This window comes from Oncorhynchus nerka, linkage group LG25 (assembly GCF_034236695.1).
Source record: "Oncorhynchus nerka isolate Pitt River linkage group LG25, Oner_Uvic_2.0, whole genome shotgun sequence".
NCBI classification, from domain to species: domain Eukaryota; kingdom Metazoa; phylum Chordata; class Actinopteri; order Salmoniformes; family Salmonidae; genus Oncorhynchus; species Oncorhynchus nerka.
This window is the reverse complement of record NC_088420.1, coordinates 28,969,175-28,985,216: the sequence shown is the minus strand read 5'-3', so window position 1 is coordinate 28,985,216 and position 16,042 is coordinate 28,969,175. Positions and strand designations below refer to the sequence as shown.

Below are 16,042 nucleotides of genomic sequence, written 5' to 3'. Positions count from 1 at the left end.
CAGTACACTCACTAAGCTGCTATCTACTGAACAGTACTCTCACTAGGCTGCTACAGGCATTTATATTGGTATAGTGGGGAATTACAGGGTACATCATTCTGCCGCTTATCCCATATCATGTGAGAAGGCTTATCATTATAAGCATGCTAGAGGGGTCTGTCATTTATCCATTAATGCACAACCATTTGTGTGTGTCTATGTGTGTTTGGGGGGGTTCAGTTCGAATTGAATACATTCAATTCAGGAAATGATATGAATAAAAAATGTACAGTTGGATAAATGTCTGGAAAAAAATTGCTTAAACTTTTCAGTTTACTGAGAATTAAATAGATATTTTCAATTTTTTATGAGATCATTGGAATTTGTGTGTGTGTGTGTGTGTGTGCTTATGCATTTATATTAATTTATCTCTTGCCTGTATAATTTTCATGTTTGTAGAGTATGGCATGTAATCCAGCATGAAAGTATCAAAACATAATTATCTTGTCAGTTAACCTAATTGGCTGGTATATGTTTCAGACACACATGCTCAGATCATGCTGCTACAGAATATGAAGAGGGCCAACTACCAGCTGCCTCTGGTGGTGACAGACTCGGGCCTGCCTCCGCTCTCCAACAGCACCGAGATCAAGGTCCAGGTGTGCACCTGTAAGAAAAACAGAATGGACTGCAGTGGTGTTGGCTCTGTACGCTCCAACCTGATGTTGCTGCTGGGACTAGTCCTGCTCTCCCTACTCTGTGAGTATACAGTAACTCTAGTCCTGCTCTACCTTCTCTGTGAGTATATAGTAACTCTAGTCCTGCTCTACCTTCTCTGTGAGTATATAGTAACTATAGGCCTGCTCTCCCTACTCTGTGATTATATAAGTAACTCTAGTCTTGCTCTCCCTACTCTGTGAGTATATAAGCAACTCTAGGTCCTGCTCTCCCTACTCTGTGAGTATATAGTAACTCTAGGTCTGCTCTCCCTAGTCTGTGAGTATATAGCAACTCAGGTCCTGCTCTCCCTACTCTGTGAGTATATAGTAACTCTAGGCCTGCTCTCCCTAGTCTGTGAGTATATAGCAACTCAGGTCCTGCTCTCCCTACTCTGTGATTATATAGCAACTAGTCCTGCTCTACCTTCTCTGTGAGTATATAGTAACTCTAGGCCTGCTCTCCCTACTCTGTGAGTATATAAGTAACTCTAGGCCTGCTCTCCCTACTCTGTGAGTATATAGTAACTCTAGGCCTGCTCTCCATACTCTGTGAGTATATAGCAACTCTAGTCCTGCTCTCCCTACTCTGTGATTATATAGCAACTAGTCCTGCTCTACCTTCTCTGTGAGTATATAGTAACTCTAGGCCTGCTCTCCCTACTCTGTGGTTATATAGCAACTCTAGTCCTGCTCTCCCTACTCTGTGAGTATATAGTAACTCTAGGCCTGCTCTCCCTACTCTGTGAGTATATAGTAACTCTAGGCCTGCTCTACCTTCTCTGTGAGTATATAGCAACTCTAGGCCTGCTCTCCCTAGCCTGTGAGTATATAGTAACTCTAGTCCTGCTCTCCCTACTCTGTGAGTTTATAGCAACTCTAGTCCTGCTCTCCCTACTCTGTGAGTTTATAGTAACTCTAGTCCTGCTCTACCTACTCTATGAGTATACAGTAACTCTAGTCCTGCTGTCACTACTCTGTGAGTATACAGTTACTCTAGCCCTGCTCTACCTACTCTGTGAGTATACAGTAACTCTAGTCCTGCTCTACCTACTCTGAGTAACTCTAGTCCTGCTGTCCCTACTCTGTGAGTATACAGTTACTCTAGTCCTGCTCTTCCTACTCTGTGAGTATACAGTAACTCTAGTCCTGACCTACTCTGTATACAGTAACTCTAGTCCTTCTATACCTACTCGGTGAGTATACAGTAACTATAGTCCTGCTGTCCCTACTCTGTGAGTATACAGTAACTATAGTCCTGCTGTCACTACTCTGTGAGTATACAGTTACTCTAGCCCTGCTCTACCTACTCTGTGAGTATACAGTAACTCTAGTCCTGCTCTACCTACTCTGAGTAACTCTAGTCCTGCTGTCCCTACTCTGTGAGTATACAGTTACTCTAGTCCTGCTCTACCTACTCTGTGAGTATACAGTAACTCTAGTCCTGCTCTACCTACTCTGTGAGTATACAGTAACTCTAGTCCTTCTATACCTACTCGGTGAGTATACAGTAACTATAGTCCTGCTGTCCCTACTCTGTGAGTATACAGTAACTATAGTCCTGCTGTCCCTACTCTGTGAGTATACAGTAACTCTAGTCCTTCTCTACCTACTCTGTGAGTATACAGTAACTCTAGTCCTGCTCTACCTACTCTGTGACTATGCAGTAACTATAGTCCTGCTGTCCCTACTCTGTGAGTATACAGTAACTATAGTCCTGCTGTCCCTACTCTGTGAGTATACAGCAGTTCTAAGGGGTAATGAGCTCTATAGGTTGAACTGAAACTTCACTCAATAGGTGAAACCTCCAATAAAGTGTTACAGTCCCTAAAAATGAAATGAATTCAGATGACGTCCACCTCATACTTTTTAGTTGGTCTGCAGCACACCTGAATGGAGGCTTAACAAACACCCGCATTCTGTCATGATGATAGAGATGTAGTGATGCTAGTTTGTAGGGTGTTCACCCATAAAATTATTAATTCATTCAAGGTTTAAACAACTATGTCCATTCAATAGAAAATTCCGTAAGAAAAAATATAGTCCAAACCCCATGTCTCTACCATACAGTTAATTCGGAAAGTAATCAGACCCCTTGACGTGTTCCACATGGTTACGTTACAGCCTTATTCTAAAATGGATAAAACATTTTTTTCCCCTCGTAATTCTACACACAATACCCCATAGAAAGCAGAAAAAACTGAAATATGACATTTACATAAGTATTCAGACCCTTAACTCAGTACTTTGTTGAAGCACCTTTGACAGCGATTACAACCTCGAGTCTCCTTGGGTATGATGCTACAAGCATGGCACGCCTGTATTTGGGGAGTTTCCCCCATTCTTCTCTGTAGATCGTCTCAAGCTCTGTCAGGTTGGATTGGGAGCGTTACTGCACAACTACTTTCAGATCTTTCCAGAGATGTTCGATTGGGTTCAAGTCCGGGCTCTGGATGGCCACTCAAGGACATTCAGAGACTTCTCCCAAAGCAACTCCTGTGTTGTCATGAATGTGTGCTTAGGGTTGTTGTCCTGTTGGAAGGTGAACCTTTGCCCACGTCTGAGGTCCTGAGTGCTCTGGAACAGGTTTTCATCAAGGATCTCTCTGTGCTTTGCTGTGCTGTGCTGTGCTGACTAGTCTCCCAGTCCCTGCCTCTGAAAAACATCCCCACAGCATGATTCTGCCACCACCATGGTTCACCGTAGGGATGGTGCCAGGTTTCCTCCAGACGTGATGCTTGGCATTCAGGCCAAAGAGTTCAATGTTGGTTTTATCAGACCAGAGAATCTTGTTTCTCATGGTCTGAGGTGCCTTTTGGCAAACTCCAAGGGGGCTGTCATTTGCCTTTAACTGAGAAGAGGGTTCCGTCTGGCCACTCTACCAGAAAGGCCTGATTGGTGGAGTGCTGCAGAGATTATTGTCCTTTTGGAAGGTTTGCCCATCTCCACAGAGGAACTCTAGAGTTCTGTTAGAGTGACCATCGGGTTCTTGGTCTCCCTGACCAAGGCCCTTCTCCCCTGTTTGACTGGGCGGCCAGCTCTAGGAAGTGTCTTCGTGGTTCCAAACTTCTTCCATTTATGAATGATGGAGGCCACTGTGTTCTTGGGGACCTTCAATGCTGCAGAATATTTTTGGTACCTTTCCCCAGATCTGTGCCTTGACAGAATCCTGTCTCGGAGTGCTACGGACAATTCCTTCGAACTCATGGTTTTTGCTCTGTCAACTATGGGACCTTATATAGACAGGTGTGTGCCTTTCCAGATCATGTCCAATTAATTTAATAATCAATAGAAGACAAAACAAGGAACAAACCAAAAAGACAGGCTTTTGAAGAAGTAACTATTTTTCATAAAATTGTACAGTTATCTTAGCTAACTGAATTGCTAGCTGAATTGTTTACTTGTTGCTAAGCAGTTGCTAGGGACTCTCCTGGAAGAAGCTAGCTAGCTTACAAAGAATAACAACAAAAAATATCCAGTTAACAGAAGAAAGGAAGACAAAATAAGGACAGAAGAAAAAGGAAAAGAAAAAGGACAACAAAGTGAAACCTCTAAAGAAACAAGAGACCATAATACAAGAAACAGCACTATAGAGAGATAGAACAACAACAACGCAGCCACTGCCAGCTAGGCTACTTCAGCAGTACTGTATCATTTGAATTATTTTAGTCAATAAGATTCCTGCTACGTAAGCTTAACTTTCTGAACATTCGAGACGTGTAGTCCATTTGTCATTCCAATCTCCTTTGCATTAGCGTAGCCTCTTCTGTAGCCTGTCAACTATGTGTCTGTCTATCCCTGTTCTCTCCTCTCTGCACAGACCATACAAACGCTCCACACCGCGTGGCCGCGGCCACTCTAATCTGGTTGTCCCAGCGCGCACGACCCACGTGGAGTTCCAGGTCTCCGGTAGCCTCTGGAACTGCCGATCTGCGGCCAACAAGGCAGAGTTCATCTCAGCCTATGCCTCCCTCCAGTCCCTCGACTTCTTGGCACTGACGGAAACATGGATCACCACAGATAACACTGCTACTCCTACTGCTCTCTCTTCGTCCGCCCACGTGTTCTCGCACACCCCGAGAGCTTCTGGTCAGCGGGGTGGTGGCACCGGGATCCTCATCTCTCCCAAGTGGTCATTCTCTCTTTCTCCCCATACCCATCTGTCTATCGCCTCCTTTGAATTCCATGCTGTCACAGTTACCAGCCCTTTCAAGCTTAACATCCTTATCATTTATCGCCCTCCAGGTTCCTCGGAGAGTTCATCAATGAGCTTGATGCCTTGATAAGCTCCTTTCCTGAGGATGGCTCACCTCTCACAGTTCTGGGCGACTTTAACCTCCCCACGTCTACCTTTGACTCATTCCTCTCTGCCTCCTTCTTTCCACTCCTCTCCTCTTTTGACCTCACCCTCTCACCTTCCCCCTCTACTCACAAGGCAGGCAATACGCTCGACCTCATCTTTACTAGATGCTGTTCTTCCACTAACCTCACTGCAACTCCCCTCCAAGTCTCCGACCACTACCTTGTATCCTTTTCCCTCTTCCTCTCATCCAACACTTCCCACACTGCCCCTACTCGGATGGTATCGCGCCGTCCCAATCTTCGCTCTCTCTCCCCCGCTACTCTCTCCTCTTCCATCCTATCATCTCTTCCCTCTGCTCAAACCTTCTCCAACCTATCTCCTGATTCTGCCTCCTCAACCCTCCTCTCCTCCCTTTCTGCATCCCTTGATTCTCTATGTCCCCTATCCTCCAGGCCGGCTCGGTCCTCCCCTCCTGCTCCGTGGCTCGACGACTCATTGCGAGCTCACAGAACAGGGCTCCGGGCAGCCGAGCGGAAATGGAGGAAAACTCGCCTCCCTGCGGACCTGGCATCCTTTCACTCCCTCCTCTCTACATTTTCCTCTTCTGTCTCTGCTGCTAAAGCCACTTTCTACCACTCTAAAGTCCAAGCATCTGCCTCTAACCCTAGGAAGCTCTTTGCCACCTTCTCCTCCCTCCTGAATCCTCCTCCCCCCTCCTCCCTCTCTGCAGATGACTTCGTCAACCATTTTGAAAAGAAGGTCGACGACATCCGATCCTCGTTTGCTAAGTCAAACGACACCGCTGGTTCTGCTCACACTGCCCTACCCTGTGCTCTGACCTCTTTCTCCCCTCTCTCTCCAGATGAAATCTCGCGTCTTGTGACGGCCGGGCCGCCCAACAACCTGCCCGCTTGACCCTATTCCCTCCTCTCTTCTCCAGACCATTTCCGGAGACCTTCTCCCTTACCTCACCTCGCTCATCAACTCATCCCTGACCGCTGGCTACGTCCCTTCTGTCTTCAAGAGAGCGAGAGTTGCACCCCTTCTGAAAAAACCTACACTCGATCCCTCCGATGTCAACAACTACAGACCAGTATCCCTTCTTTCTTTTCTCTCCAAAACTCTTGAACGTGCCGTCCTTGGCCAGCTCTCCCGCTATCTCTCTCAGAATGACCTTCTTGATCCAAATCAGTCAGGTTTCAAGACTAGTCATTCAACTGAGACTGCTCTTCTCTGTATCACGGAGGCCCTCCGCACTGCTAAAGCTAACTCTCTCTCCTCTGCTCTCATCCTTCTAGACCTATCGGCTGCCTTCGATACTGTGAACCATCAGATCCTCCTCTCCACCCTCTCCGAGTTGGGCATCTCCGGCGCGGCCCACGCTTGGATTGCGTCCTACCTGACAGGTCGCTCCTACCAGGTGGAGTGGCGAGAATCTGTCTCCTCACCACGCGCTCTCACCACTGGCGTCCCCCAGGGCTCTGTTCTAGGCCCTCTCCTATTCTCGCTATACACCAAGTCACTTGGCTCTGTCATAACCTCACATGGTCTCTCCTATCATTGCTATGCAGACGACACACAATTAATCTTCTCCTTTCCCCATTCTGATGACCAGGTGGCGAATCGCATCTCTACATGTCTGGCAGACATATCAGTGTGGATGACGGATCACCACCTCAAGCTGAACCTCGGCAAGACGGAGCTGCTCTTCCTCCCGGGGAAGGACTGCCCGTTCCATGATCTCGCCATCACGGTTGACAACTCCATTGTGTCCTCCTCCCAGAGCGCTAAGAACCTTGGCGTGATCCTGGACAACACCCTGTCGTTCTCAACTAACATCAAGGCGGTGGCCCGTTCTTGTAGGTTCATGCTCTACAACATCCGCAGAGTACGACCCTGCCTCACACAGGAAGCAGCGCAGGTCCTAATCCAGGCACTTGTCATCTCCCGTCTGGATTACTGCAACTCGCTGTTGGTTGGGCTCCCTGCCTGTGCCATTAAACCCCTACAACTCATCCAGAACGCCGCAGCCCGTCTGGTGTTCAACCTTCCCAAGTTCTCTCACGTCACCCCGCTCCTCCGCTCTCTCCACTTGCTTCCAGTTGAAGCTCGCATCCGCTACAAGACCATGGTGCTTGCCTACGGAGCTTTACATTTAACATTTACATTTAAGTCATTTAGCAGACGCTCTTATCCAGAGCGACTTACAAATTGGTGCATTCACCTTATGACCTCCAGTGGAACAGTAGTGCATCTAAATCTTTTCAGGGGGAGGGGGGGTGAGAGGGATTACTTTATCCTATCCTAGGTATTCCTTAAAGAGGTGGGGTTTCAGGTGTCTCCGGAAGGTGGTGATTGACTCCGCTGTCCTGGCGTCGTGAGGGAGTTTGTTCCACCATTGGGGGCCAGAGCAGCGAACAGTTTTGACTGGGCTGAGCGGGAACTGTACTTCCTCAGTGGTAGGGAGGCGAGCAGGCCAGAGGTGGATCAGTGCCCTTGTTTGGGTGTAGGGCCTGATCAGAGCCTGGAGGTACTGAGGTGCCTTCCCCTCACAGCTCCGTAAAGCACCATGGTCTTGTAGCGGATGCGAGCTTCAACTGGAAGCCAGTGGAGGGAGCGGAGGAGCGGGGTGCGTGAGAGAACTTGGGAAGGTTGAACACCAGACGGGCTGCGGCGTTCTGGATGAGTTGTAGGGGTTTAATGGCACAGGCAGGGAGCCCAGCCAACAGCGAGTTGCAGTAATCCAGACGGGAGATGACAAGTGCCTGGATTAGGACCTGCGCCGCTTCCTGTGAGGCAGGGTCCACTCTGCGGATGTTGTAGAGCATGAACCTACCCACCGCCTCCCCAGGATCACGCCAAGGTTCTTAGCGCTCTGGGAGGAGGACACAATGGAGTTGTCAACCGTGATGGCGAGATCATGGAACGGGCAGTCCTTCCCGGGAGGAAGAGCAGTTCCGTCTTGCCGAGGTTCAGCTTGAGGTGGTGATCCGTCATCCACACGGATATGTCTGCCAGACATGCAGAGATGCGATTCCCACCTGGTCATCAGAAGGGGAAAAGGAGAAGATTAATTGTGTGTCGTCTGCATAGCAATGATAGGAGAGACCATGTGAGGTTATGACAGAGCCAAGTGACTTGGTGTATAGCGAGAATAGGAGAGGCCTAGAACAGAGCCCTGGGGACACCAGTGGTGAGAGCACGTGGTGTGGAGACGGATTCTCGCCACGCCACCTGGTAGGAGCGACCTGTCAGGTAGGACGCAATCCAAGCGTGGGCCCCCGGAGATGCCCAACTCGGAGAGGGTGGAGAGGAGGATCTGATGGTTCACAGTATCGAAGGCAGCCGATAGGTCTAGAAGGATGAGAGCAGAGGAGAGAGAGTTAGCTTTAGCAGTGCGGAGCGCCTCCGTGATACAGAGAAGAGCAGTCTCAGTTGAATGACTAGTCTTGAAACCTGACTGATTTGGATCAAGAAGGTCATTCTGAGAGAGATAGCGGGAGAGCTGGCCAAGGACGGCACGTTCAAGAGTTTTGGAGAGAAAAGAAAGAAGGGATACTGGTCTGTAGTTGTTGACATCGGAGGGATCGAGTGTAGGTTTTTTCAGAAGGGTGCAACTCTCGCTCTCTTGAAGACGGAAGGGACGTAGCCAGCGGTCAGGGATGAGTTGATGAGCGAGGTGAGGTAGGGGAGGAGGTCTCCGGAAATGGTCTGGAGAAGAGAGGAGGGGATAGGGTCAAGCGGGCAGGTTGTAGGGCGGCCGGCCGTCACAAGGCTTTCATCTGGAGAGAGAGGGAGAAAGAGGTCAGAGCACAGGGTAGGGCAGTGTGAGCAGAACTAGCGGTGTCGTTTGACTTAGCAAGCGAGGATCGGATGTCGTCGACCTTCTTTTCAAAATGGTTGGCATCTGCAGAGAGGGAGGAGGGGGAGGGAGGAGGATTCAGGAGGGAGGAGAAGGTTGCAAAGAGCTTCCTAGGGTTAGAGGCAGATGCTTGGAATTTAGAGTGGTAGAAAGTGGCTTTAGCAGCAGAGAGAGAAGAGGAAAATGTAGAGAGGAGGGAGTGAAAGGATGTCAGGTCCGCAGGGAGGCGGATTTTCCTCCATTTCCGCTCGGCTGCCCGGAGCCCTGTTCTGTGAGCTCGCAATGAGTCGTCGAGCCACGGAGCGGGAGGGAAGACCGAGCCGGCCTGGAGGATAGGGGACATAGAGAGTCAAAGGATGCAGAAAGGGAGGAGAGGAGGGTTGAGGAGGCAGAATCAGGAGATAGGTTGGAGAAGGTTTGAGCAGAGGAAGAGATGATAGGATGGAAGAGGAGAGAGTAGCGGGGAGAGAGAGCGAAGGTTGGGACGGCGCGATACCATCCGGTAGGGGCAGTGTGGGAAGTGTTGGATGAGAGCGAGGAAAAGGATACAAGGTAGTGGTCGGAGACTTGGAGGGAGTTGCAACGAGGTTAGTGGAAGAACAGCATCTAGTAAAGATGAGGTCGAGCGTATTTCCTGCCTTGTGAGTAGGGGGGGAAGGTGAGAGGTGAGGTCAAAAGAGGAGAGGAGTGGAAAGAAGGAGGCAGAGAGGAATGAGTCAAAGGTAGGCGTGGGGAGGTTAAAGTCGCCCAGAACTGTGAGAGGTGAGCCGTCCTCAGGAAAGGAGCTTATCAAGGCATCAAGCTCATTGATGAACTCTCCGAGGAACCTGGAGGGCGATAAATGATAAGGATGTTAAGCTTGAAAGGGCTGGTAACTGTGACAGCATGGAATTCAAAGGAGGCGATAGACAGATGGGTAAGGGGAGAAAGAGAGAATGACCACTTGGGAGAGATGAGGATCCCGGTGCCACCACCCCGCTGACCAGAAGCTCTCGGGGTGTGCGAGAACACGTGGGCAGACGAAGAGAGAGCAGTAGGAGTAGCAGTGTTGTCTGTGGTGATCCATGTTTCCGTCAGTGCCAAGAAGTCGAGGGACTGGAGGGAGACATAGGCGGAGATGAACTCTGCCTTGTTGGCCGCAGATCGGCAGTTCCAGAGGCTACCGGAGACCTGGAACTCCACGTGGGTCGTGCGCTGGGACCACCAGATTAGGGTGGCCGGCCACGCGGTGTGGAGCGTTTGTATGGTCTGTGCAGAGAGGAGAGAACAGGGATAGACAGACACATAGTTGACAGGCTACACAAGAGGCTACGCTAATGCAAAGGAGATTGGAATGACAAGTGGACTACACGTCACGAGTGTTCAGAGAGTTAAGCTTACGTAGCAAGAATCTTATTGACTAAAATGATTAAAATGATACAGTACTGCTGAATTAGGCTAGCTGGCAGAGGCTGCGTTGTTGACTAAGTAGGCTAGTTGGCATTGGCTGCGTTGTTGACACTACACTAATCAAGTCGTTCCGTTGAGTGTAATAGTTTCTACTGTGCTGCTATTGTAAAGGCTAGCTGGCTAGCTAGCAGTGTTGATTACGTTACGTTGCGTTAAAAGAACGACAATAGCTGGCTAACTAACCTAGGAAGTCGCTCTAGACTACACAATTATCTTTGATACAAAGACGGCTGTGTAGCTAGCTATGATAGCTAGCTACGATCAAACAAATCAAGCCGTTGTACTGTAATGAAATGAAATGAAAAATGTGATACTACCTGTGGAGCGAAGCGAAATGCGACCGGATTGTTGAGTGCAGAAGTTCTGTTCGGTAGGCGTTGGCTAGCTGTTGGCTAGCTAGCAGAGTCTCCTATGTTAAGGACACATAAAACTACACACTCTAAACTACACAATTATCTTGGGTACCAAAGACAACTATGTAGCTAGCTAACACTACACTAATCAAGTCGTTCAGTTGAGTGTAATAGTTGTGCTGCTAATCGGTAGACACTAGCTAACGGTGGACGTTAGCTAGCTGGCTAGCTGCAGGGCAGTGTAGACTGCGTTAGGACGACGAAATACGATAATTACGCAATTATCTATGAAACAAAGACGGCTGTGTAGCTAGCTAAGAAGAAATTGATAAGATTAGACAAATCAAACCGTTGTACTATAATGAAATGTAATGAAATGTAATACTACCTGCGGACCGAGTGCAGATGCGACCGCTCGCTCCAACCCGGAAGTGCACAGCTGTGAGCTGTGAGGGGAACGGCACCTCAGTACCTCCAGGCTCTGATCAGGCCCTACACCCAGCTGATCTGGCCCCCCAATGGTGGAACAAACTCCCTCACGACGCCAGGACAGCGGAGTCAATCACCACCTTCCGGAGACACCTGAAACCCCACCTCTTTCAGGAATACCTAGGATAGGATAAAGTAATCCTTCTCCCCCCTTAAAAGATTTAGATGCACTATTGTAAAGTGGCTGTTCCACTGGATGTCTTAACGTGAACGCACCAATTTGTAAGTCGCTCTGGATAAGAGCGTCTGCTAAATTACTTAAATGTAAATGTAAATGTAAATTTAATTTAACACAGGTGGGCTCCAATCAAGTTGTAGAAAGAATGATCAATGGAAACCGGATGCACCTGTGCTCAATTTCGAGTGTCATAGCAAAGGGTCTGAATACTTATGTAAATAACGTATTTCTGTTTTTAATGTTGAATACATTTGCAAACATTTCTAAGAACCTGTTTTTGCTTTGTCATTATGAGGTATTGTGTGTAGATTGCTGTAAGGTAACAAAATGTGGAAAAAGTCAAGGGGTCTGAATATTTTCCAAAGGCACTCTATTTAGCAAAGATGGGATAGGTCTACATTTAGTTATTTTGTTTCTGTAAGCTGTTTAACAAACTATAACTGATTAACAGCCAATGGTAGAATCACTCAACATTATGATCAAAGGAGAGCGAATCAAGCAGGTTTCTGATGTTAAATATCCTGGAATAATTTCATACTCGAAACTTAAGTTTGATAAACATGCAAAAAAATCTGCAGAACAGTGAAAGCAAGTCTCATCTGTTTTAAGTTAATAAGAAACCCTTTGATATTGCACTTTTGTTTTTACACACAATAATCAATTCACATTTATCCTACTGCATGACAATATGGACACAGAATCACTCTACAATAGAGCCTTGAAAATTCTAGACAAAAATCCGATAAGGCACCATCACTGCAATGTGTTAAGGACACATCATTTGTTTAGTAGTACATTTATCGATGTAATTTAGATTTTTAAATACTTGTGTGGACTCATGCCACAATCACTCTGTAACTTAGTGACAATATTGCAATCTACAGGTACATGCACTCACTCGGGGGCACTAAAGCGCTAACTGTAGAATTCTAATGTGCAGGGTTTGCTATTGCTCAGTCAACAATCTGTGTGAAAAGAGTTAGACTCTGGAACTTGCTTCCAGATGACATTAAGAATTGGCAAACTCTCAGTGAGTTTAAAAATAAAGTAAAATTAATGTATAGACCTCCTAAAACGGTTTCTGGAAACAAATAATCTACACAGGTTCTGGACTAGAGGGCAATGACTATTCTCCATCGGCTTGGGTTTTTAAGACGTGGATTGGCTTGGTTTGGGTCTGTGTTTGTGAAACTGTATGTTTAGTATGTATTTTTTGCTGTTTTTGTTTGTTGTTGTTTATGTATATGCATATGTGCGTGTATGTACTGTATATAAATGTATGTATACAGTATGTACTTCTATGAATATGTCTTTATTTATTTAGTATTTTCTTTCTTTGTTTGTGTTTCTTTTCTGAATTTTCTTGTTATGTTACTGTCTATCTAGGGACGGGCACCGTAAATTAGCACAAGCTAACGTTATGATGCAATGCATCTTAATGTTGTATATTGCAATGTGTCAACGTTATTGCATCTGTCCCTACTCAAATAAATGAAATGAAACATTGGAATTGGAGTTGATTTCAAGGCAATACATTAAAGACAATAAATACAGAACTTGAAGCAACCACATATTTAGCCATGGAGCCCCTTCTGATTGGCCGGTCAGGGGCCAAGCCTCGACACCCCACAACTTGTTTGTTCATCAAAACCCAGCCCTTTCGAGCAAATACCAGCATCTGCGCCAATAACTGTGCTTATGAAAATAGCTAAAATATTTCTGACACACCCTCGAACTTATAGCACTACCCCCCCCAGCGCTTATTAGGTTTTACCATTGCATTAGGTTTGTTAAAATAGAGTCCACACAGTTCTTAAACTATTAAACAATTGAAGTAAACAAGAGCAGTTATATCCAGACTCCACATTCCTCTCATATCGACATGCCCTGGGTAGTATACGCGTTCATTAAATCTCAAACATCTTCGCAGCTACTTGTAGGCGTGTTCCCAGCATCTCTTCCGTTTTTTATGATGTTTCTGTGTCTCCCCCACCGTTAGTCTGGCATCCCCTGCTACAGCCAGGAGCTTCCCAGGGACTCCTGTTGGGAGCTCAAGCTGTATATCTCATTTATACCATTAGTGATTAAATGTATAATTTACCCCTCGATTGGGAATGGGAGGCATAATGAAGGAGATCTAACACCCAGTCTATATAGATGCCTATCCTGTGTTCAGAGGGGGATTGGGGCTGAGCTGGTGTTATGGAGTTCTGTGCAGTGTTCGGCAGGAGAGGAGCCAGAGGAGGGAGGCGACGGGGTAATCTGTAATTCAACACACAGTGGAGCCATTGAGAGTGTTGAGCCTAAGACACCCACAGCTCTGATCATACCAAGCAGCCACTGATTCCCTCTCTCTACCTCACATCTCTCGTTCTCTCTCTATCCCTCATCTCTCTCACTCTCGCTCTCACTTCCCCTTCTCTCTCTGTTTTTCTTCTTCTTTATCACTCATTACTCTCTGTCTCTATCTATCTCTCAACCTCCAGCCATCCCTGGTTTACAATCACTATCTCTTTTCTTCATCTCTTCATTTTCTCTCCATATCTCACTCACAATCCCTTTGGGTATGTATGTGTCCATCTGTCCTCTCTCTGTCTGTCTACTTTTCATTCTGTCTCTCTAGAGTGTTGAGCCTAAGACACCCACAGTTCTGATCATACCAAGCAGCCTCTGTCTCTGTCTGTCTCTGTCTTTGTCTCTGTCTCTGTCTCTGTATCTCTGTCTCTCTCTCTGTCTGTGTGTGTGTTCTATATGCTAGATGAGCAGTGCTTTGTTATCAGTGGTCCCTGTGGAAATCAGTCTGTGTATGTGCACAGTGAATGTTAATTGGGTGGCAGGGTGGATTGTGAAATTCTCCTCCTTTGATCTGGCATTCATTAAGACACACCATACTGTACTGATACTCTGGCATTCATTATGACACACCATACTGTACTGATAAACTCTGGCATTCATTATGACACACCATACTATACTGATAGACTCTGGCATTTATTAACCAACCATGTACCTCAGCTAGGACTCCAAGCATGTCCTTTCATTGGTCAACAACATAGCTGAATGGGGTGTGTTATGTAAAGTTGCAGACAGTAAGGCCTCAGCAGCAGGCACTGCAGCATATTATTCAGCTGAGCCGTGCAGCATGGAGAGACAGGTAGTGATATATAGAGGGAGGCAATCTTTGTCTGTGTGCCCAGTGGGAGCTGGTGAGAGAAGAGAGCTGGGCCACAGAGGTCCCCTCTGTATCAGAGTCAGTACAGCGATGCACACACACAGAGAGATTACTTTTGTCAGGGCACATCAGCCTGACCCAGGCTCAACCACTCAGGGACAGATAGAGAGGAGAAATGTGTGAGGAGATTAGACACAAGTCATACACACGCACGTACACACACAATTTCATACGGTACGGGACTTCTGTCAAACACCCACTCTCTCCCATCCATATGTACGTACATGTACCTTCACATAGACAGACACACATTGTGAAAACACACTTTCAGAACATGTGCACATGTACTTTCTGCATATACATTAACATTGTGACTCTCTGCAGGCCTTCTATAGCAGGCTATGTGTACTTCAAGAAGGAAAGCTCTTAAACACTGAGTGGGTGGTGGAGGTTGCTGTAAGTCAACCAGAGAGGACTGCACTCAACCTAAGGAGAGACGCTGCTCCATCAATCTTCCTCACTGGGCAGCAGGCTCCAAAGTGACTGTCTCTCAGCCCATCCCCACAGAAGAAAATCCATGTCCACATGTACCCTCCTGATCCTTTTCAAGGATAAAGAACTCCGGTGGTGTTACTTTTACACACTCTTAAATGATGTATGTAAGCCTCTGGGACAGAGCCGGTGTTGAGAGAACACAGATATTCTACTGTAGCATTTACTGCTGCTAAATCCCTGGCTGAATCCAGGAGCTTAGTCCGTCCCTGTTGATGTGTGAGCCTCTACAGTGTGATCGACGTGTAGCAGGACTTTACCACAGACCCGTAACTCATTAGACACCAAATACCACTTGTATTTGTGCTGCTTTAACTCAGACAACAGAGTCTAACTGGGCTTATAGTGGATTTCATATGTCAAAGAACACATAGATGTAGCTGGTGTATGTTTTGTATGTTCTTGTGTTGTGGATCAAATTCTCTGGATGGTGCTTACTGTTTGCCATTTAATAACAAAATAAGGGCCATTGTTAGTAGCATTTTAATAAATGAAGTATAACTATTTGGTTGAGAAATGCTCTAAATAAGATTGGAAACCCAATTTGCGAGTGTGGCAGAGATGACCACAGTGCCCCCTATCTCCCTGTCAGTGAATGGCCTGACAGAAAGACCGTGTGTATGTATTATCTCTCTCCAGCAGGTTCTGTCAGGTCTAAAATGGAAGTCTAGCATCATGTGATGTTGGGGCTGTTGGATGGACAGGAGCATGTAAATATATAGTCATTTTTCGCATGAGCGCTGTGGGCACCACTGGCTTTTTAAGATGAATAGGTTTTTAGGTATTAAGCTTATGAGGAAAACACATGTGAGCGGAGGTGATAACGTGAAAGGCATGGGTGAACGAGCGGCTGCAGTATTAAACAAGTTGACATTTCCTCTCCCACTCCCATTGGGCTGTCTCAAGGCTCAGTCAACCTCCTGCAATCTCCTCTATGCAGTCTATGCAACATCACCAGCCCAGCACCACAGTCCAACATGGCCTGTTTT

At 46.8% G+C, this 16,042-nt stretch overlaps 1 protein-coding gene across 1 annotated transcript in view; it reads left to right on the top strand.

Annotated features, from left to right (window-relative positions):
- Positions 1-16,042, top strand: part of LOC115109350 (cadherin-13-like) — a 635,591-nt gene that overhangs the window by 614,358 nt on the left and 5,191 nt on the right. The window contains exon 14 of the mRNA XM_029634155.2: positions 520-738. Within this exon, the coding sequence (XP_029490015.1) occupies positions 520-738 (219 nt within the window). The remainder of the gene's footprint in view (positions 1-519; positions 739-16,042) is intronic.